Genomic DNA, 23,315 nt, shown 5'->3' with positions numbered 1-23,315 from the left:
TCATTTCTACTCAATCTCTGCTCATGTGTTATCAGTGATGCATGTAGTTCATCAATTGATAAGTTTGTGAGATCGTCTGTCTCTTCTATGGTGGTGACAATCACATCGAACCTTGAGGGTAGGATCCTCAATAGTTTCTTCACAATCCTCCTTTCTTCAAGAATCTCTCCATGAGACCTTATCTGTGTGACCAGACCAATCACATGTGTGAAGAATGAGTCAATATTATCTGACTCCTTCATGCAGAGATTCTCAAAATCTCTTCTTAGCAACTGTAGTTTTGTTGTCTTCACTTTCTCCGTGTCTTGATAGGCTATCTTGAAAGTTTCTCATGCTTCTTTGGATCTCTTAGCTGCTGCTATCCTTGGAAACACACTCTCATGCATTGCTTGATACAAAAAGTAGAGGGCTTTAGAATCCTTTTTCTTATTGCTCTTCAACAGATCTTTCTCTGCCTGAGTTAAATTATTAAACTCATTTTCATCTGCTGGTTCTTCAAAACCATCCTCAACAAATTCCCATAAGTCTTGGGAAGCAAGCAAAGCTCTCATAGTTATTGCCCAATAGTCATAGTTTTTCCCATTAAATTGTGGGAGCTGAGTATTACAGATACCCATGCTAGTGCTGGCTCCAGCCATTCTTGCACTCTTAACTATGCTTCAAAATACTTGACTGTGTATTTAAAATAGCTGACTATCCTCAACAGTAACACAAAAAACTAACTTGAGAAATACCTTGGATTCTTTCTTGACTGAGTCTTCACTCTGCTGGAGAAGCTGCTGCAGCAAGAAATCCTTCCTTCAGCTTCTTTGACACCTTATACCATGTTGGGAATTTTAGATAATTCCAAACAAAAATGAACAGAGAATAATGCTCTATTTTTAACACAGGAAACAGAGTTTTTCACACACCAAAAAAAACTTTTCATTCATTAACAATAGTGATTGTTACAAAATTCTTCCTCCAACAGAGGGATTACACCAAGAACTCTTCAGATGTAGTTCCAAAAAAAAATTTCACTCTGTCCCTGCTTAAAAATTAACACACTGTTTTTGCACTGCTGTGCATTACAAAAAAAAATACTCTGTCTTTTTGCTTGCAAATTTTACACTGCTGTGTGTAAAATTATTTTTCTTCATTCGCGCGCTGCTGCATATTGAGTTTCATCCTCAACAAAAAAAAATACATTCACGCTGCTGTGTATTGCCCTCTTTTTTTCATTCACACTGCAGCGTATTGGGTTTTCATTACATATTCAACAATACAAAAAAGGCATAAAAAATACGTTTTACCTTTTTGTCATAACAAAACTACTCCCATGAATTAACAAAATAATAAAATTAAAAATTCACCTACATTCTACGACCGTAATAAATTACATTAATTACTTTACTGAAAAACGATGGTTGTCAATAAACTTTCACGTCACGTCAAGTAATAAATGTCTCCTGGTGCAGGCCTGTACATCAAACTTTGATGTCAATCGGACGGCTATCGCAATTACCCGGAGGTCCTTTTTTACCGAACTTTACCCACCGGGGAAAGTTGTTTTGGGAAAACCACTCAGGGCACATGGCAGCTGTTGATTGTGATCACTGTCCCCTCGAGAAATACCACCTTTCCGTGACCGGCGGTGTGGGGAATCCTTAGGCGGTTTTCAGAAATAAATAACGCTGCAGTTTGAAATTAACATTTCAACACTTAGCAGGTTATTGTAACTTTAAACGCAACAACACAAATGCACCATCAAAATCTCAAGTCGACATAGAGCAGCTAAGGTGTTCCCTCAGCCTCACGACTTGGTGCCATAGTTTTGATTTGTTTGCTCGTGAAATTCAAGGCCATTAATGGCGAGGTCCATCAGCCTTTGTATGACCATAAGATCCCATTTCCAATGTGGTCATGTGTTCAACCCTTGCCTGTCTGTCCTCCTGTACAGGAGGAGACGATGTCTTAGCGCTCTTCTTCCTCCATTCTTTGTAAACAGCCTACAGAATCAACTGCATTACTCCCAGTAGACTTCCAACCCCATTTGGTACCTGTGGATCCATAAATCCATTTAGAATTAACAGATCTATTTTTTAATACAGCATAATGTTAGGGGAAGATGGCCAGCTACCAGTGGTTTGGAGTGCTGTTGTTCAGTAAATTGCATTCATTCAATTGTTTCGAGTTACATAATTAAATAGGCTCAAAAACGCTAAAAATATATATGTTAATCTAGTTTTACTTACACTTTGTAAATGAAAATACTAGCATGACTAACACGTTTTAAATTTAGATTGTATATAAAGCAACCTGGAGTAATTATCTCCAACCATCCACACAGAGTTATATGGTAATAGCGTAATTAACAAAGGTAAAAAATAGGCTTTAGGAAATAGTCCAACCGTTAAGCTAGAAAATTTAGTCCCCAAATCTTGTAATCTAATATTATCCATTCATGAAACAGCAACTATGTTATTCAAGATAACCAACAAAAATACCAAATAATTTATATATCTAAGCAACTAGATTATTCGAGATAACCAACAAGAACACCAAATAGTTTATCCAAAATATCTAATAAAAAGTCGATGTCACTGAAAGGTAAGCGTTTTTGAACTTACATAAATGAATGGATCGTTTCCCAAAAGGCCGAATATGAACCAGGAGGTGCCGCATAGGAAGACAAAGAGAGATAGGAAGAACGACATTCATTTTTCCAGCTCTCCATTTTTAAGTCTCCTGGACCTTGTGGTATCACCATAAATCACAATGCCAGACAGGAGATAATGGTTCGGAAAAACAAATATGCCAGAGAGGAGATAATGGTTTGGAAAAACAAATTAGTGGTATAAAAGATTTTGGGCAGATTTTTGTAATATGTTGGAATCTCCTTTTTTTAATATGGAGTAATATATCACAAGTCAGTTATTAAACTAGCAGCAGAATGCAGGTTGATTCTTATTTATGGAAATCCATGTCATTTACAATTACTATGTGGTGATCTTTAAAAGGGAAGGTTTTTATTGCTGCCGGATGTTTCTGGATTTTGGGCTATTAACTTGTTTTCTTAAGTAAGGTTCAAACTTTCACTCTTGAGAGATGTTTCTAGATCCTATGCCATTAACCGGTTTACTTACATCAAACTCTTAGCTAAATAGAAATAGTTGTAAGACATAGTCCCTAACCAAAAAATATATAAACCAAGTAACATCAAATAATTATTGTACAGTGATGTGTGGTTTGACGGTAAGTTTACTTGGGGAAAGCAACCGTAGTTCAAATCTCATTGAGTACACTGGCCTGCTGTGGTGGATGCTCGAGAAGCAGATTCCCCACCCCTCCTTGGCCGCACGAGAGTCTTGCTTTGCTAAAACCATAGTAAGTCTACTTGGGGAAAGCAGCCGTAGTTCAAATCTCATTGAGTACACTGGCCTCCAGTGGTGGATGCTCGAGAAGCAGATTCCCCACCCCCCTTGGCCACACGAGTCTCGCTTTGCTAAAACCATAGGACCATAGGATCTTAGTATATCGACTTGCAAGTAGTTGGATGTTCTCTTGGTGTTATAGTGGCAGCTACGAGGATTGATCTAGGTCTCCCATAGATGAGGACTTGCAGTTACCGATTCACCATATAACTAAAAAAAAAATACATCAAATAATTATCTCTAATTTCCATTAATTTTTATAATATTCCAAAAATATGTAATAATAATATTCACTAATGTTACTTTACCACAACTTTATTAAATAAAATAATACAGTTACAATCCCCTTTACAATGTCCTAAGGTGCCCTTCACTGTGTCTCTTTAGCTAAACAATTTACAATCAGAAAACTTCCCTATCGAACCATTACTTTCTTTCTTGGAATAATGATTTTTAAAGAAAGGGAACTATGCAGGGCATATAGCGAAAGAAAGCCGGAGAAACGACCCATCGCTCAACGCGTGTCTTTCACTTTATACCAGACAAGTTTTTATTCGAAGGAATTAAAACGGTTCCATGTGGTCAGTACAAGATCACAAAGGAAGACCGTTACCACCGAATTACATTCCCGTACCATATGAGCGAAGAATAAGTGAAAATATCTTTTAGAGGAATAAAGGAATGCTGGCATTTGCAGGGAAAGTTGGCGCATGGGGCCGTGCCATGTTTTACTTTCTTTCCTCCGGAAAACAAGGTTAAACGCAGAAAGTATGGCTGTAAATGTCTAATGGGTGCTAAAGGAATGGAAAGAGGTGCATCCATTATTGGGAATAGTGGAAATTTGAATAACTAACCTCTTCATAACGGTTTGGGATGGAATGGGGCGACTATATACTTGAGTAGAGTGGAAATTGGAAATTTGAATGATTAACGTCTTCGTAACGGTTTTGCTTATTTTTAATGGAGTTGTTTATAATGTGATCTTTTGGAAATTTTGGTGATGGAATCCGCTGCAAGAAATTGAGGTTAAATCTTGATTTGTTGCAGTAAAAATGGTTTTTTAACTGCATATTTGGATTCAGCATCCTGGAAAACCCCTGGGACGCTTTGATTGTGCAGAAACTAGCTATCAAACTTGCGATTCCAATAAATTGCTGCCGGATTTTGACCCAAAAAACCCACCGAAAATACTTGACCGGAAAAACCCACCGAAAAGGCTTCCAAAAAGTCGCATTATAGACAACTGCGACTTTGTAGGGTGATTAAAGTCTTTCTAAAAGTGGTAAAGTTTGTTATAATTAATTTTGATTGATATGGGTTTGTTATAATTAATTTTGATTGATATGGATTAGTTCATTGTTCTTATTATTTAAAGAGAACTAAAATATTTATAGAAAAACCAAAACATATAGGACAGGTTCACAAGAAATACACTGCCTTCTTGCCATATACAGCATCATGGCGAAACGGTTGCCATATACAGATCTAGCGATGGCGGGCAATGGCGATGTTAGAAGAACTCTTACGAAGAAGATAAAGTACAACAACTCAAGCGGAGTCAACATCATCATAATTTAGCGGTTGGTGTATGCTGATAGAGGAGTCAACACCATCATAATTTAGTGGTTGGTGTATCTAAAACTAGTAGAAGTAGAAGTGGTATAATTTAGTGTTTGGTGTATCTAAAACTAAGAGAAGTAAAAGTAGTTGTTAGTGTACATGATCTCAATGATGCGATGGTGAAAATCTAATTTTTTTGGATTTCTTAACCAGGTGAGTGTAAAAATCTAAATGCGAGGGTGAAAATCTAATATTTGTGAATTTCATGATCAGTTGAGTGTAAAAATCCAACACTCAATTGATATATGCAAAATTTACTCATAAAAATGGTTATTAATTCAATAATATATTCAACCTAGGCTAGAAGTTTAATACCAAATTTAAGTTTTCTGTCCCACCAAAATCCACATATATTAAGTAAGAACTCAACCTAGGCTAAAAGTTTAATACCAACTTTAAGTTTCCTGTCCCACCAAAATCCACATATATTAATAAACTTCAAAACAACTTTCATTGCCTTTTGAGTGCTCTTCAAAACAACTTTCATTGCCTTTTGAGTGGTCTTGGATAGATCCTAGGGTGATCATTAGTTCACTTATCAATTTTCAATAAAGTGAGTGTGAAATTCCAACCAGAAGAACTAATGCTAATGCGCAGAAGGAGAGAGAACATCATCATAATGGAACGTTGAAACTACCGAGGAATGCGCAGAAAAAGATAAGTACACATCAACAGTAGTAATGGAATATCGTAGTTAGTCCGAAATTAAGCTTCCAACTTTTTGCAATCAGAGTTTTTTCGCTCTAGGTTCTAATAGATCCTCGCTTTATCCTGTTTTAGATTGATCATTGATATATTTCTGACGAGACTGAATCACATACCATCTTTATTTTTCCAAAGATCCTCGACATCTTTTATAAAAATTATTTTCATTTTCCCGAGAACGAAGTAGAGAGATTTACCATAATTGACAGTGGAGACGCGTACATGCAGATGGAGAATATGGCGGCAGCGAAGCCGCAAAATAACTTTCTTGCATGCCCGTGCAATGCCAAGAGTGATACCAGGGCGACCATTGCAAAGAAAATGAGCACAGCGACCAGAAGGCCAAATATCTTCACCTGTTTCATCCACCACCATTCAAATGGGGATCACCATACTCAAATGCAATTTATAAATCAGTAGTAAACTTACCCTATATTTCTTGTTTCGAATATAGAAGAGGAACACAATCACGTGGCAGAGTTGCAGGACGGCTCCAGTTCCATTAACGGTGCTCACAAGAAGGTTATTAGGCGAGACAAACGGCAGGCCATACCATGCAGAGAGCAAACAATTCAAAAGTGTGGAAATATAAGGAAATCCAGAGAACTCTTCCGTCGATTTCTGCTTAATTATCTTCCAGAACGTAATTCTGCAGTGCCAGTCACATCAGAAACGAGAAACTGTTTGGAATTATATGAGCATCAATAAACTTTCTCATTAAAAGAAAACATAGGGTGGGGAAAACTCACAGGGGAACTAAGAAGAGTGTCAGTGCAGTGATATTCGAGTTGAGTTTGAAGTACTATACCTCTATGAAATTCGTAATTTTCACCTGGGGATCTTAGTTACTGGTTTGGAACATTTACCAACATCTGCCAAATTTGGTGTAACTGAAAACCTTCATCATAGATCCCCGAAAAAAATGAATTGATAAAATCCCATACATATAAAATATCTTTAACCAGACATACTAAGAAAACATGAATTTTCAGTACTTCAATTGACACCATAGTCCATCAGTGTGAATTTCATCTGATTGAAACATCATACCTTGGTTAAAGGATGCCTTTACCACATTATTTAAGTTTGGTTACATAATTACATTATCAAGATTTGAAGATCTTTGAAGCCACAGTCAATAAGAACAATGAGATCTCTCAAAGCCACAGAGACTAAGAACACTGAGATCTCTCAAGCCACTTTCAGAAATTAAGCATACAGCACGCCCATAGATCCACACATATTCCCATTCAGGAATTCCGCACTCAGCAGGTTATTGTAACTTTAAACGCAACAGCACAAATGCACCATCAAAATCTCAAGTCGACATAGAGCAGCTAAGGTGTTCCCTCAGCCTCACGACTTGGTGCCATAATTTTGATTTGTTTGCTCGTGAAATTGAAGACCATTAATGGCGAGGTCCATCGGCCTTTGTCTGCCCATAAGATCCCATTTCCAATGCGGTCATGTGTTCAACCCTTGCCTTTCCGTCCTCCTCTACAGGAGGAGACGATGTCTTACCGCTCTTCTTCCTCCATTCTTTGTAAACAGCGTACAGAATCAACTGCATTGCTCCCAGCAGACTTCCAACCCCATTTGGTACCTGTGGATCCATAAATCCATTTAGAATTAACAGATCTATTTTTTAATACAGAATAATGTTAGGGGAAGATGGCCAGCTGCCAGTTGTTTGGAGTGCTATTGTTCAGTAAATTGCATTCATTCAATTGTTTCAAACTACATAATTAAATAGGCTCAAAAACGCTAAGAATATATATGTTAATCTAGTTTTACTTACACTTTGTAAATTGAAGTACTAGCATGACTAACACGTTTTAAATTTAGATTGTATATAAAGCCCCTAAAAGTCTATGCTAACAGAATATAACCTGGAGTAATTATCTCCAAACATCAACACAGAGTTATATAGTAATAGCGTAATTAACAAAGGTAAAAAATAGGCTTTAGGAAATAGTCCAACCGTTAAGTCAGGAAATTTAGTCCCCAAATCTTGTAATCCAATATTATTCATTCATGAAACAGCAACTATGTTATTCAAGATAACCAACAAAAATACCAGATAATTTATATATCTAAGCAACTAGGTTATTCGAGATAACCAACAAAAATACCAAATAGTTATCCAAAATATCTAATAAAAAGTCGATGTTACTGGAAGGTAAGCGTTTTTGTACTTACATAAACGAATGGATCGTTTCCCAAGAGGCCGAATATGAACCAGGAGGTGCCGCATAGGAAGACAAAGAGAGACAGGAAGAACGGCATATACTTTACGCTCTTCGTCTTAATCACCAACCTCTGCACATCATCGAAGTTCCAAAACTTCAGGTAACTTTAAATATAAAACATTATTTCATTTTTCCAGCTCTCCATTTTTAAGTCTCCTGCGACCTTGTGGTATCACCATAAATCACAATGCCAGAGAGGAGATAATGGTTTGGAAAAACAAATATGCCAGAGAGGAGATAATGGTTTGGAAAAACAAATTAGTGGTATAAAAGATTTTAGGCAGATTTTTGTAATATTTTGAAATCTCTTTTTTTTTAATATGGGGTAATATATCACAATTCAGTTATCAAACTAGCGGCAGAATGCAGGTTGACTCTTATTTACAGAAATCCATGTCACTTAGAATTATTATGGGTGGTTTTTAAAGGGGAAGGTTTTTATTGCTGACAGATGTTTCTAGATTTTGGGTTATTAAATTGTTTCCTTAAGTAAGGCTTAGACTTTCACTCTTGAGAGATGTTTTTAAGTCTTAGGCCATTAACCAGTTTACTTACATTAGACTCTTAGCTAAACAGAAATAATTGTAAGACATAGTCCATAACCAAAAAATATATAAACCAAGTAACATGAAATAATTATCGTACATTGATGTGTGGTTTGACGGTAAGTCTACTTGGCAAAGCAACGGTAGTTCAAATCCCATATTGAGTACACTGGCCTGCTATGGTGGATGCTCGAGAAGCAGATTCCCCACCCCCATCTCATATTGAGTACACTGGCCTGCTGTGGTGGATGCTCGAGAAGCAGATTCCCCTACCCCCCTTGGCCGCACGAGAGCTCGAGAAAGATTCCCTATCCCCAGATGCTCGAGAAATAGATTCCCTACCCCCCTTGGCCGCACGAGAGCTCGAGAAACAGGTTCCCTATCCCCCTTGGCCGCACGAGAGTCTCGCTTTGCTAAAACCATAGGACCATAGGATCTTAGTATATCTACTTACAAGTGGTTGGATGTACTCTTGGTGTTGACAGTTACGAGAATTGATCCTAGGTCTCCCATAAATTAAGGCTCGTAGTTACCAATTCACATATAATTAAAAAAAACATCAAATAATTATCTCTAATTTCCATTAATCAAATAATTATCTATAATTTCCATTAATTTTTATAAGTCCAAAAATATGCTATAATATTCACTAATATTACTTTAGCACAACTTTATGTAATGTAAATAAAATAATAAACAGTTACAATCCCCTTTACAGTCTCCTAAGGTGCCCTTTACTGTGTCTCTACCTAAACAATCAGAAAACTTCCCTGTCGAACCATTACTTTTTTTCTTCGAATAATGATTTTTAAATAAAGGGAACTATGCAGGGCATATAGCGAAAGAAAGCCGGAGAACCCATCGCTCAATGCGTGTCTTTCACTCTATACCAGACAAGTTTTTATCCGAAGGAATTAAAACAGTTGCATGTTGTCAGTACAAGATCACAAAGGAAAACCGTTACCGCCGAATTACATTCCCGTACCATATGAGCGAAGAATAAGGGAAAATATCTTTTAGGGGAAAAAAGGAATGTTGGCATTTGCAGGGAAAGTTGGCGCATGGGGCGGTGCCGGGTTTTAATTTCTTTCCTCCGGAAAACAAGGTTAAACGCAGAAAGTATGCCTGTAAATGTCTAATGGTTGCTAAAGGAAAGGAAAGAGGTGGATCCATTATTGGGAATAGTGGAAATTTGAATAACTAACCTCTTCATAACGGTTTGGGATGGAATGGGGCGACTCCATAATTGAGTGGAGTGGAAATTTGAATGATTAACCTCTTCGTAACGGTTCGCTTATTTTTAATTAATACACGATGATTGCGACTTTGTTAGGTGATTAAAGTCTTTCTAAAAGTGGTAAAGTCTGTTGTAATTAATTTTGATTGATATGGATTAGTTCGTTGTGTTTATTATTTAAAGAGAACTAAAATATTTATAGAAAAACCAAAACATATAGGACAGGTTCACAAGAAATACACTGTTTTTTTTGCTATATTGATCTGATTATCACTTTATGATTGACACCAATTTAAGGTTTATTAAACAAAAGGTATTACAGATTCATGTGCCGGTGTGTGTTTTGTGTTATTTAAGCAACAGATCGATCAGATTGTCAATACACAGACATTTAAATGGAAAGACAACAGAGAAATACAGTAAGCAACCACGAAGACACAAGCAATTTTAATAAGGAGTTCACCCTATTCTCCAGGGCTACGTATCTGGTTTAGCTTTCAGTGGTGGCCTTGTTTTATTGGGTCTTTGAGCAGAGAATTACAATGCAGGGACTCGATGGGAGTTCTCCTGAAGCAGGTTTGCTTGGCAGGGTGATTCTTGGATTTCCCAGGCCACTGGAGTGCACAGACTCTTCTTCCTCCTACCAACTCTGTGACCTTCAGGTCTACAATGGACAGAGCCAAATATGATGCTTAGTCCGGATAGATTCCTCTATGGGATGGCTTGAATCTTCAAGCTTTGGTGTTCGATGCTGCCACTGGTTAGCTCGGCCCTATGTCTCTTCTGCTATGTTTGCTATTCTCTGTGTTCAGTCCTCCCAGGGTTTATTGTTCCACCTCTATCGTCTCTTGACTCTCTCTGTGTCTACTTCCACTTCCACTCCCACTTGATTCGACTATCTCTGTTCATGGCTTTTAGCCATTCGTCCCCATGCCCATTCGGTTCCTCTTCCGCCTTTGTTGATTCACCTTTTGCTGCTGCGCTTGGAGTTCCCTGTTCGGTGTCAGCATGAACGCCTAGGGAGTGGCCACGTGTCCCCATCTAAATAGCACCAGCCTGCTCGTCAGTTCATTTCTTCAGTTATGTCGTGGATGTGTTCTTCCTCCACCGTGGTGGTCAAACGAACCTCAAATCTTTACAAACGCGGCTTAATCCTTCGTCGATTCTGCTTCCTCCATTGGGCACAATCTCAGCCATGCGATCTGGGTCCCCCAGATCCAATGTCGTATGCACGTCCCGCGCGGTTGACCTGCTCGACCTATAACACGCGATCAACGACGGTTTTCTTTCACCTCTGCTGCCACACGACAATCGTTAAGTGGGATCGCTCCGATTTCTCCAAAACAGTTTACCATTTGAGGGCGCCCCAATCAATACCGTCGGTTTCCAGAGCACGGGTCCCACCTTGTACGATTAGTGCTTTTTGCCTTTCCCGGCCGCGGTTCTCCGGTTCGCCATGCGTCTAAGTGCTCGGGCTTCCCCCATTTCAGCCCTGTTCGCCTAGCGATGCGCGATTAGCGCATCAAAAATCACCTCCTTTTCCCGATCCAGGGCTCCCAGGGGCTACTTTGACCTCCTGCGCAGTCTCCATGGGCCTCAGTCAGTGCGCTTTGACTGAAGGCTTTGTCGTTCCACGCTAGCTGCCACTACCACTGGTTCAGGGTGTTTTTGATCGTTGTTTTTGGAATTTTTAGGGATTCGTCCCAACCTGATACAGTCATGGTTCTTTGCCAGTGTTTGATGGATCCGATTCGGATCACGACCTTCCCACTGAAAGAGCTTTTGGACTACCAAAATTTGGTTTTCAAGCATTGACTAAGTGAGGGTACTTCTTTCTCACTTGTCCAATCTCAATCCACTTCGCACTGCTTAGCTTCGAACCTTTGACCCCAATCCTGAGGTATTCCACTTGTCCACTGCGCGTCGTCCTTACCTTCCTGTCCAGCATTGTGTCTTCCCGTAATTCATTAAGATATTCAGGTAGCAGGTCATCAACAGAAGGTAATTGACTCTGCTCTTCAGGGTCCTCAATCATTGAAGGTTCAAACAACCTCAAGCAATTTGTGTGTATCACTGAGTAGATGTGCATATAAGCTGGTAGATCAAGGCGAAAAGCATTTTCACCAATCTTCTCAAGTATCCTGAAGGGTCCATACCTGATAGGTTTTAGCTTTTTACCTTCACCTTGCATCCTGTCCTTGCTGATATACAACGACACTTGGTCTCCAACTTGAAAACTATGCTCCATTTGATGCTTATCGTGCCTAGCCTTGTACTTGGCCTGGATCTTTTCCAACTATTCCTGTACTGCCTAGTGGATCTCTTGGATCTGTTCAATGAACCTAGTTGCCTTGTCCACATCACTGTGTCTATCAACCATGGTATCTTTACCAAAGACAAAATCCAAAGAATACCTTGGTATGAAACCAAAACAGGTCTCAAAAGGAGATCTCTGTGTAGAAGAGTGTTTGGCTCTATTGTAAGCATGCTGCACATAACACAAGTGTTCATCCCAAAGCTTAGGGTGTTTGCTGCAATATCCTCTCAGTAATTGGATCACCGTCCTGTTAACTACTTCTGTCTGGCCATCTGTTTGTGGATGAAAAGCTGTGCTTTTCTTTAACTTAGTGTCCATTAGTTCCCACATACTTGACCAAAACTCCCCCACAGACCGGGTGTCTCGATCAGATACAATAGAAGTGAGTAATCCAAAATGAACCCATACATGTTCAAAGAACAATTTTGCAATTTGTTCAGTTGTAATCTGTTTACTACAGGGTATCAAAATACACATTTTGCTGAACCTATCCACAACAACATATATATAATCATGACTTTTCCTAGATTTAGGCAGTCCTCCAACAAAATCCATGGAAATGTTTTCCCAAGGGTGAGAAGGAACTGGCAATGGAGTGTATAAGCCTAGTTTTTTGTCGCTGGGCTTGCTTTTAGCACACATAGCACATCCTTTTACATATCTAGAAACTGTCTCACTCATTCTAGGCCAATAGCAGAACCTTTGTAGCTGTGCAACTGTTTTACTTACCCCAAAGTGACCTGATATCAGAGAAGTGTGTGCTTCCCTAATTATCTTTACTCTCTCAGTTTGTGGAATGCAGAGTTTCCCACAATGATATAAGAGTCGGTCCTTCATGTGATAGTCCAATTCTTTTATTCTTTTGCCTTGACTCAAAGTTGCATATATATCTTTAAAGTCCATGTACTGAGCATACTATTCTATGTAGCTTTCATGCAGCATAGAATTATGCTTAAGTATGGTAGATGCATTTATAATGGGTCTAGATAACATGTCTGCAACCTTGTTATGTATGCTCTTTTTATATCTGATGACTAAATGAAACTGTTGTAAAAACCCATCTATCTGTAATGTCTTGATTGTTGCAACTTAGTTTGGGAGTGTAGGTATTGAAGTGGTTGATGATCAGTATGTATTACTGTTTCTTTGCCCATTAAGTAATGTTTCCATTTTTTTACACTCTGAACTAATGCATACAATTCTTTATCATATGTAGGATAGTTAACTACTGCAGGATTAAAAGTCTCAGAATGATAACATATGGTTTTACCGTGCTGTGTCGACACTGTTCCCATGGCACAATCACTGGCATCAGTTTGGATCTCAAATGGTCTTTGGAGATCTGGCAGTGCTAGTACCGGTGCTGTACTAATCTTTTCTTTCAAGGTGTCGAAGGCTTTCTGTTGTTTGCCTCCCCACTGAAACACCTTATTCAATCCTGTCAATGCATGTAAGGGAGCTGCAATTGAGGAAAAATTTGAAATGAACTTCCTCCAATATTGTGCTGCTCCTAAGAAGCTTCTCACTTCTGTAGTAGACTTGGGTTTAGGCCAGTTTACAATCACTGCCACTTTAGAGGGATCTATTTTCAATTCACCTCCCCCTACTATGTGACCCAAATAATTTAAAGATATTTTGCCAAATTCACATTTGGAGAGTTTAACATAAAGTTTTTCTCTTTTCAAAACATCTAATGTCCGCTTAACATGTCTTAAATGTTCTTCCCACATTTTACTAAAAATCAGAATGTCATCCAGATACACAATAACAAAATCATCATGAAAAGGTTTGAGTACATCATTCATTAATCTCATGAAAGTAGTAGGAGCATTAGTTAGGCCAAAAGGCATAACCAGCCATTCATACAATCCCTGCTTTGTTTTGAAAACAGTCTTCCATGCATCTTGCTCTGCAACTCTGACTTGATGGTATCCATTGTGCAAATCCAGCTTGGTGAAATAAACAACTTCCTTCAATTGATCTAAAAGATCATCTATGTGAGGAAGGGGATAACGATTTTTTATTGTTATCTTATTTAGTGCTCGGTAGTCAATGCACATTCTCCACGAGCCATCTTTCTTTCTCACCAAAACGATTGGTGACCCACATGGTGATGTGCTAGGCCTGATGAACCCTTTCTCGAGCAACTCCTGCACCTGCTTCTTGATTTCAGCATTCTGTAAAGCAGACAACCTGTACATCCCAATGTTAAGCAATGGAACATCTTGCTGCAAAGTAATATCATGTACTATTCCCTTTTTGGGTGGCAGACATTTAGGTTCTTGGAACAAGACATCATATTCTGAAACAGTCTTTTCTATATCAGCTTGTTGATCAGCATTACAACCCTCAAATACATTGGTTTTATCAGGTTTCTTTTCCTTTACAACCATTAGTAGGAACTGTTTGCATGAATTTATCATTCTTTTCATTTGTCCTGAGTTTATGAGAGTATAATTATTCTTGAACTTGTGAGCTCTTACAAAGTATTCGATTCCACCTTTAACAAGTAGATACTTGTTCTCAACTCTATAGAAAATAGACTTTCTATCATACAAGTAAGAACTTCCTAAAACAATTCCACATATATCCAAAGGAATTACATTTAACTCAACCTCATCTACAAATGCTGACCCAAAAGAAAACTTGAGTTTGCACTGTCTAGTCACTTGTAGTTGTGCTTTATCATTCAACCATCCTAATGGATATGGTTTCTTATGAGGTGTAGTTGCCAATCCCAATTTCTTTACAATTGCTTCAGAAATTAGATTTATTCGTGAGCCACTATCAAACAAAGTATCAATCTTTTGATTTTTGGAAACAACTCGAATATGGAAAAGCTCATGCCTTTTTCTCTCATGTTCTTCATCAATAACAAATTGAGCAGAATTACTAGTAGATACTTCAGAATTCTTACCTTTTATACCTGTGGCTGCAATGATTGTTTCATCTCCCGAGTTTGACCCCAAATCTTTCTGAATAGTTGCAACAGTCTTCTTCTTCTTGCCCTCGGACTTCTTAGGTCTCAGCTTTGGATGTAGAATCCAACAGTGTTCATCATCATGCCCATCCTTTTTACAGTGAGTGCATGAAGCTTTGCTTTTCTGTGCAGTGTTAGCCTTCCTTGCTTTCCACTTCTGCTTTCTTTTCTCCTTGCTCTTGCTTACAGTGGGTTGGGATGGTCCCCCAACTTCTGGATTTCCATTCTTTTCTCTAGCTTCTAGATGAGTAGCTTGTACAGATACCTCATCTATACTAGTGGGATTAAACATGAGGATGGTATGCCTCATGTAGCTGTGTAGACCACCAATGTACTTCAAAAGAGTTTCTGGTGAGTCTAATGAGATACCCAACATCAATGCTCTCTTTATAAACTCTTGAGTATACCCTTGTACACTTTTCCCTTTCAACTACCGAAGAGTTTGCCAACTCATTATGGCTTGTTGCATGTAGGCCAATGGATAGAACTGCTTTTTGATTGCAGCAACAAATTCACTCCAGACAGAGATGGTCTTACCATGCTTCTTCATATTAGCTTAGGTTTTGCCTTCCCACCAAACCAAGGCAGTGCCTCCCAGGCGTAGGCTTGCCAACTGAATCTTACTCTTGTCCGAGTCTATGTTTCGTACCCTGCAATATATATCAATTTGTCTAATCCAATTGTCCAACTTTTCAGCATTTAGCTCTCCATCATATATAGGCAAATAAAATTTAACATCTAACTTAATCAAAGATGCTTTCTTATTATGCACAGGGCTATTAGGAGGTGTGAGAAAGCTTTCCTCTTTCCCCTTTCCTTTTGAGTGGTCATGGGAATGAGACTCATCTTTTTCTTTATCTTGTTTAGAACCCGATGAATCTTCATCCTTATGCTTTCTAAAGTCCCTATACATTTCTTCTACCATAGACTTTATAGCTAAGAAACTTTCTATGAATTGAGGGCCCATAGAACCTTTCTCTGACATTGTCTTCCGAGGATGGACTCTCCCAATTTCAAGGTTAGTTTCCACCAACTCTCCTTCTCCTAATTTGAGCTTTGATCTAGTAAACATTTATAGCTAAACCAACACAAGCTTGTCTAACCTTACAACCTACTGCTCTGATACCACTTGATCTGATAATCACCCTATGAGTGACACCAATTTAAGGTTTATTAAACAAAAGGTATTACAGACTCATGTGCCGGTGTGTGTTTTGTGTTATTTAAGCAACGAATCAATAAGAGTGCCAATACACAGACATTTAAATGGAAATACAACAGAGAAATACAGTAAGCAACCACAAAGACACAAGCAATTTTAATAAGAAGTTCACCCTATTCTCCAGGGCTATGTCTCCAGTCCAGCTTTCAATGGTGGCCTTGTTTAATTGGGTCTTTGAGCAGAGAATTACAATGCAGAGACTCGATGGGAGTTTTCCTGAAGCAGGTTTGCTTGGCAAGGTGATTCCTAGATTTCCCAGGCCACTGGAGTGCACAGACTCTTTTTCCGCCTACCAGCTCTGTGACCTTTAGGTCTACAATGGACAAAGCCAAATATGATGCTCAGTCCGAACAGATTCCTCTATGGGATGGCTTGAATCTTCAAGCTCTGGTGCTCGATGCTGCCACTGGTCAGCTCGGCCCTCTGTCTCTTTTGCTCTGTTTGCTGTTCTCTGTGTTCAGTCCTCTCAGGGTTCACTGTTCCACCTTTGTCGTCTCTCGACTCTCTCTGTGTCTACTTCCACTTCCAATCCCACTTGATTCGACTGTCTCTGTTCATGGCTTTTAGCCATTCGTCCCCATGCTCATTCGGTTCCTCTTTCGCCTCTGTCGATTCACCTTCTACAACTGCGTTTGGAGTTCCCTGTTCGGTGTCAGCATGAACACCCAGGGAGTGGCCACATGTCCCCATCTAAACAGCGCCAGCCTGCTCGTCGGTTCATTTCTTCAGTTACGTCATGGATGCGTTCTTCCTCCACTGTGGCGGTCAAACGGACCTTAAATCTTTACAAACGTGGCTTAGTCCTTCATCGATTCTGCTTCCTCCATCGGGCGCAATCTCAGCCGTCTAATCTGGGTCCCCCAAATCCAACGTCGTAAGCACGTCCCATGCAGTTGACTTGCTCGACCGATAACGCGTGATCAACGACGGTTTTCTCTCACTTCCGCCGCTACACGTTGATCATTAAGTGGGATCACTCTGCTTTCTCGAAAACCGTTTACCATTTGAGGGCGCACCAATCAATACTGCCGGTTTCCAGAGCGCGGGTCCCGCCTTGTACGATTAACACTTTTTGCCTTTCCCGCCCACAGTTCTCCGGTTCGCCATGTGTCCAAGTGGTTAGGCTTCCCCCATTTCGGCACTGTTCGCCCACCCTAGCGCGCACATCAAAAATCACCTCCTTTTCCCGATCCGAGGCTCCCAAGGGCTACTTTGACCTTCTGCGCAGTCTCCATGGGCCTCGGTTAGCGCGTTTTGACCGAGGTTCTCATCGTTCCACGTTGGCTGCCACTGCCACTGGTTCAGGGTGTTTTTGATCACTGTTTTTGGAATTTTTAAAGATTCGTCCTGACCTGATACAGTCATGGTTCTTTGCCAGTCTTTGATGGATCTGATTCAGATCACATATACAACATCATAGTGAAACGTTTGCCATATACAGATCTAGCGATGGCGGGCGATGGCGATGTTAGAAGAACTCATACGAAGAAGATAAAGTGTAACAACTGAAGCGGAGTCAACATCATCATAATTTAGCGGTTAGTGTATGCTGATAGAGGAGTCAACACCATCATAATTTAGTGGTTGGTGTATCTAAAACTAGTAGAAGTAGAAGTGGTATAATTTAGTGTTTGGTGTATCTAAAACTAAAAGAAGTAAAAGTGGTGAAAAACTATTTTTTTTTGGATTTCTTAACCAGGTGAGTGTAAAAATCTAAATGCGAGGGTGAAAATTTAATATTTTTGGATTTCTTAATCAATTGAGTGTAAAAATCCAACACTCAATTGATATATGCAAAATTTACTCATAAAAATTGTTATTAATTCAAATAATATATTCTCAATAAAGTGAGTGTGAAATCGAATACTTCCTCAAACTCAATTAAGAAATCAACCTAGCCTAGAAGTTTAATACCAAATTTAAGTTTTCGGTCCCACCCAAATCCACATATATTAAGTAAGAACTCAACCTAGGCCAAAAGTTTAATACCAAATTTAAGTTTTCTATCCCACCAAAATCCACATATATTAATAAACTTCAAAACAACTTTCATTGCCTCTCGAGTGGTCTTGGATATATCCTAGGGTGATCATTAGTTCACTTATCAATTTCCAATAAGGTCCCACCCAAATCCACATATATTAAGTAAGAACTCAACCTAGGCCAAAAGTTTAATACCAAATTTAAGTTTTCTATCCCACCAAAATCCACATATATTAATAAACTTCAAAACAACTTTCATTGCCTCTTGAGTGGTCTTGGATATATCCTAGGGTGATCATTAGTTCACTTATCAATTTCCAATAAAGTGAGTGTGAAATTCCAACCAGAAGAACTAATGCTAATGCGCAGAAGGAGAGAGAACATCATCATAATGGGACGTTGAAGCTACCGAGGAATGCGCAGAAAAAGATAACAACTTTCATTGCTTGAGTGGTCTTGGATATATCCTAGGGTGATCATTAGTTCACTTATCAATTTCCAATAAAGTGAGTGTGAAATTCCAACCAGAAGAACTAATGCTAATGCGCAGAAGGAGAGAGAACATCATCATAATGGGACGTTGAAGCTACCGAGGAATGCGCAGAAAAAGATAACAACTTTCATTGCCTCTTGAGTGGTTGGATATATCCTAGGGTGATCATTAGTTCACTTATCAATTTCCAATAAAGTGAGTGTGAAATTCCAACCAGAAGAACTAAGGCTAATGCGCAGAAGGAGAGAGAACATCATCATAATGGGACGTTGAAGCTACCGAGGAATGCGCAGAAAAAGATAACAACTTTCATTGCCTCTTGAGTGGTCTTGGATATATCCTTGGATATATCCTAGGGTGATCATTAGTTCACTTATCAATTTCCAATAAAGTGAGTGTGAAATTCCAACCAGAAGAACTAATGCTAATGCGCAGAAGGAGAGAGAACATCATCATAATGGGACGTTGAAGCTACCGAGGAATGCGCAGAAAAAGATAAGTACACATCAACAGTAGTACTGGAATATCGTAGTTAGTCAGAAATTAAGCTTCCAACTTTTTGCAATCAGAGTTTTTTCGCTCCAGGTTCTAATAGATCCTCGTTTTATCCTGTTTTAGATTGATCAAGGTGATATATTTCTGATGAGACTGAATCACATACCATCTTTATTTTTCCAGAGATACTCGACATCTTTTATAAAAATTATTTTCATTTTCCCGAGAACGAAGTAGAGAGATTTACCATAATTGACAGTGGAGACGCGTACATGCAGATGGAGAATATGGCGGCAGCGAAGCCGCAAAATAACATTCTTGCATGCCCGTGCAATGCCAAGAGTGATACCAGGGCGACCATTGCAAAGAAAATGAGCACAGCGACCAGAAGACCAAATATCTTCACCTGTTTCATCCACCACCATTGAAATGGGGATCACCATACTCAAATGTAATTTATAGATCAGTAGTAAACTTACCCTATATTACTTACCCTATATTTCTTGTTTCGAATATAGAAGAGGAACACAATCACGTAGCAGAGTTCCAGGACGGCTCCAGTTCCATTAACGGTGCTCACAAGAAGGTTATTAGGCGAGACAAACGGCAGGCCATACCATGCAGAGAGCAAACAATTCAAAAGTGTGGAAATATAAGGAAATCCAGAGAACTCTTCCGTCGATTTCTGCTTAATTATCTTCCAGAACGTAATTCTGCAGTGCCAGTCACATCAGAAACGAGAAACTGTTTGGAATTATATGAGCATCGATAAACTTTCTCATTAAAAGAAAACATAGGGTGGGGAAAACTCACAGGGGAACTAAGAAGAGTGTCAGTGCAGTGATATTCCCTGTCATGAAACAAGAAATTATACATCAAGAAACCTGCAAAAAACTTCATGCAACCAAGACATTAAAGTCGACGAAGCGTGTATACGCACCGAAGATCCCGAAAATGAAATGTGCAATCAACATTTTCCTATCTTCGCTGCGTTCCGCTGGGTGATGATAGATTTCCTATGCACTTTGCCAGAAGGGATGATTAACGTAGAAACGGTTCAGTACATAGGCACTCATGAAGCTTCCAGAGGACCAGTGACAACCATGAACAAAACCAAATGAATGGCAACTTATACATAGTTCTCGCAGTAGGATATCAGCTAGTTTGCACTGTATACAAATATACCAAACCCTAATCGTACTAGGAGACCTGCAGTTCAAAGACTTGACTTCCTGTATACACACCCTGTAGGATCCTAAGTTCAAATGTGTGTCGGTTCCTCTTGTGATAAGACTACCTCATGAGTCATCAGTTATGCCCGGGTCCCGCTGATTTTAATGACAAATGGCATTGTCTTCCGTGTCTTTGAAAATAACTCCTATTTCACACACTATAGAAAAGTAAATGTTCCCTGATATGCAAGGCAGATAGCTTTCGCCCTCTCTTTCCAGGCTGTTATCTCAATTCGCGTGCTGTCACTGAGAAGGCAAAAGCTATCTGCCTTACATGTCAGACAGCATTTATTTTTCTATGATCTTTGAAATAAGAGTTGCCGATTTTAATGGGGGATTAGCGTCACTATCCCGTCTTATCGTTGGACGATTTGACTGCCTACATATCATGTTGGACTGTTGTAGTTGAGTTATTATTATTTTCATTTTGCTCGTTTGGGATTTCGTCCACACAAAGTGGAAAGAGAAAATGGTAGGCAATATGCGAGAACGAACGAATGGGTTATTTTCTTTTCCAGTTTTGGGAGCCAGATTGAATACATACAGTTTAGTTTAGGTTAGAGGTGAAAGTTAGTTCAGGTTAGTGTGGGATGCAAGAAAGATTTGCTTACTAATAGGATTTTATTACTAAAATTGTGTGAAGATAAATTATGTTTAGATGTCTTTCAGTTTATTTTTCCAAAAATATTAAATTTATCTTGCTATTCATAATGTTTAGAGAAATAACTTTTTCAGATCAATTACATCAATATTTTTTTGGGATCGATAAATCCAACTACTATAGTTCATCTTTATAACATAAATAAAAAATCTGATCTAAATTGAAAAAGCTATTTCTGTTAATAGATAAGATCAATTAAAAGATTTACTCCACTTAGCGTAAACACTAACAAAAAAATTAAAATTTCAGATAAGATTTCAGAAAAGATAATAATTTTTTTAAAATTATGATGTGATGCGATTATATACACTAATTTTAGAGAAAGAGTTTAATATTTAATAGTTTTTCAGTGTCATAATGATTGGTTGAAAGTTTAATATTTAATAGTTTTTTTAGTGTTATAATGATGAGTTGAAAGTTTAATATTTAATAGTTTTTTAGTGTCATAATGATGGGATGAAAGTTCAACATTTAAAAAAGTCATAATGATGAGTTGAAAGTTTAATATTTAATAGTTTTTTAGTGTTATAATGATGAGTTGAAAATTTAATATTTAATAGTTTTTTAGTGTCATACTGATGCGTTGAAAGTTCAATAATTAATAATTTTTTAGGTCATAAATCATAACATAAATAAAAAATCAAATCTGATCTAAATTGAAAAAGCTATTTCTCTTAATAGATAAGATCAATTAAAAGTTTTATTCCACTTTAAGTTAGCGTAAACACTAACAAAACAACTAAAATTTCAGATAAGATTTCGAAAAAGTGAAAAGGAATGTGAAAAATACTGAGACATAACCTGGTCCGAATATGAATCTCACGGGTATATACTTTACCACTGGAACACGTAATACTTGTTGAAGGGAATAAAGGGAAGCAGAATTGGGAACCGCAATGAATACCTTTAACCAGATGGCAAGGAGCAAATAAACAATCACGAATGAATGAGGACCATATGTCGTCCGGACGAGATGGACTGATTCTTCATCATTATCAATGGTTTTCCACTTACCGTACAGAGAGTTTGACATTCACTCCCGAGTAACCTCTTTAATATATATTCCTTTTATCATCATTATTGCTCTTACAATATATTCCTTTTATCAATGTTTCAATTTTAACTATTAGCACCACCTTGGTTATGATTTATTTCCAAATTAAGCAAACAGATAGCAATTTATTATGATCCATGGTTATATATATATATTTTTTCAGGGTTATAAAATTCATTAACTGTATTATCTTTCTTTTTCGAGAAATATATATATATATATATATATTTATTGAGGGTATTTAATGATTAAGAATAATTTTTTTTTATAAATTTTATTAATTAAATTACAAGGTAGATATTATAATATTTTTTTTAAATTATGATGTGATGCCATTATATACACTAATTTTAGAGAAAGAGTTTAATATTTAATAGTTTTTCAGTGTCATAATTATGGGTTAAAAGTTTAATATTTAATAGTTTTTTAGTGTCATAATGATGGGTTGAAAATTTAATATTTAATAGTTTTTTAGTGTCATAATGATTGGTTGAAAGTTCAATATTTAATAGTTTTTTAGATGAGTGTTTTCAACCCATGAGATTTTAATGTTCCAATGATCTCTCTAACTATGTAGCTCATTACAATTTGTTAGTATTTTAATAATGTTGGAAACCCAACATACTTTTGATGCTCTAGATTATGGTTGATCACCTCATCATAATATATTATTTGTATTACATTGCTAATTCTTTATACCACCACAATTTCATATTAAATTTAAAAGTAATAATATTTTTACTATGGTTGCTCCTTTAGTATAATAATCTTTTCAATTATTCCCTAATAATTTGGCCAAGACTTAATGATTAATAAAACACAGAGATACACATATTGAGCGTATTTAATAATTAAAAATATGTAATTTAAAAAAATAAATTTTAGCTTTTAAACCAAATGTAGGTATTGTAATAAATATTTTAAAATTATTATTTGATATGTGTATACAATAATCTTAGAGAAAGAGGTTTCATGTTTAACACCTTCTAAGTTTCACAAAGATGAGAACTTCTTTCAACCCGTGGTATTTTAGTGTTCAATGGCCTCTTTCACTATGCATCTCACTAAAGTTTGTTCTTATTTTAGCAGCGGTAAACACCAAGATACTT

The 23,315-nt window shown here is 37.8% G+C and overlaps 2 protein-coding genes across 2 annotated transcripts; both read right to left on the bottom strand.

Moving 5' to 3' along the window:
- Positions 1 to 1,029: 1,029 nt before the first annotated feature.
- LOC149184933 (bidirectional sugar transporter SWEET1a-like) lies at positions 1,030 to 6,748 on the bottom strand. Its single transcript, XM_089415484.1, has 5 exons — positions 6,683 to 6,748; positions 6,488 to 6,540; positions 6,168 to 6,387; positions 5,936 to 6,094; positions 1,030 to 2,039 (listed from the first exon to the last, which is right to left on the bottom strand). The coding sequence occupies exons 1-5, from the start codon at positions 6,746 to 6,748 to the stop codon at positions 1,989 to 1,991; spliced, it is 549 nt and encodes a 182-aa protein (XP_089271610.1). The 3' UTR covers positions 1,030 to 1,988.
- Positions 6,673 to 20,480, bottom strand: LOC149184932 (bidirectional sugar transporter SWEET1-like). The gene is made up of 6 exons (XM_089417748.1): positions 20,200 to 20,480; positions 20,073 to 20,109; positions 19,753 to 19,972; positions 19,507 to 19,665; positions 7,938 to 8,057; positions 6,673 to 7,341 (listed from the first exon to the last, which is right to left on the bottom strand). The coding sequence occupies exons 1-6, from the start codon at positions 20,231 to 20,233 to the stop codon at positions 7,147 to 7,149; spliced, it is 765 nt and encodes a 254-aa protein (XP_089273874.1). The 5' UTR covers positions 20,234 to 20,480; the 3' UTR covers positions 6,673 to 7,146.
- Positions 20,481 to 23,315: the final 2,835 nt, after the last annotated feature.

This window comes from Pinus tabuliformis, chromosome 3_2 (assembly GCF_031772625.1).
Source record: "Pinus tabuliformis cultivar Carrire ecotype Pingquan chromosome 3_2, CPIR1, whole genome shotgun sequence".
Classification (NCBI taxonomy): domain Eukaryota; kingdom Viridiplantae; phylum Streptophyta; class Pinopsida; order Pinales; family Pinaceae; genus Pinus; species Pinus tabuliformis.
This window is presented reverse-complemented; position numbering and strand designations above follow the sequence as displayed.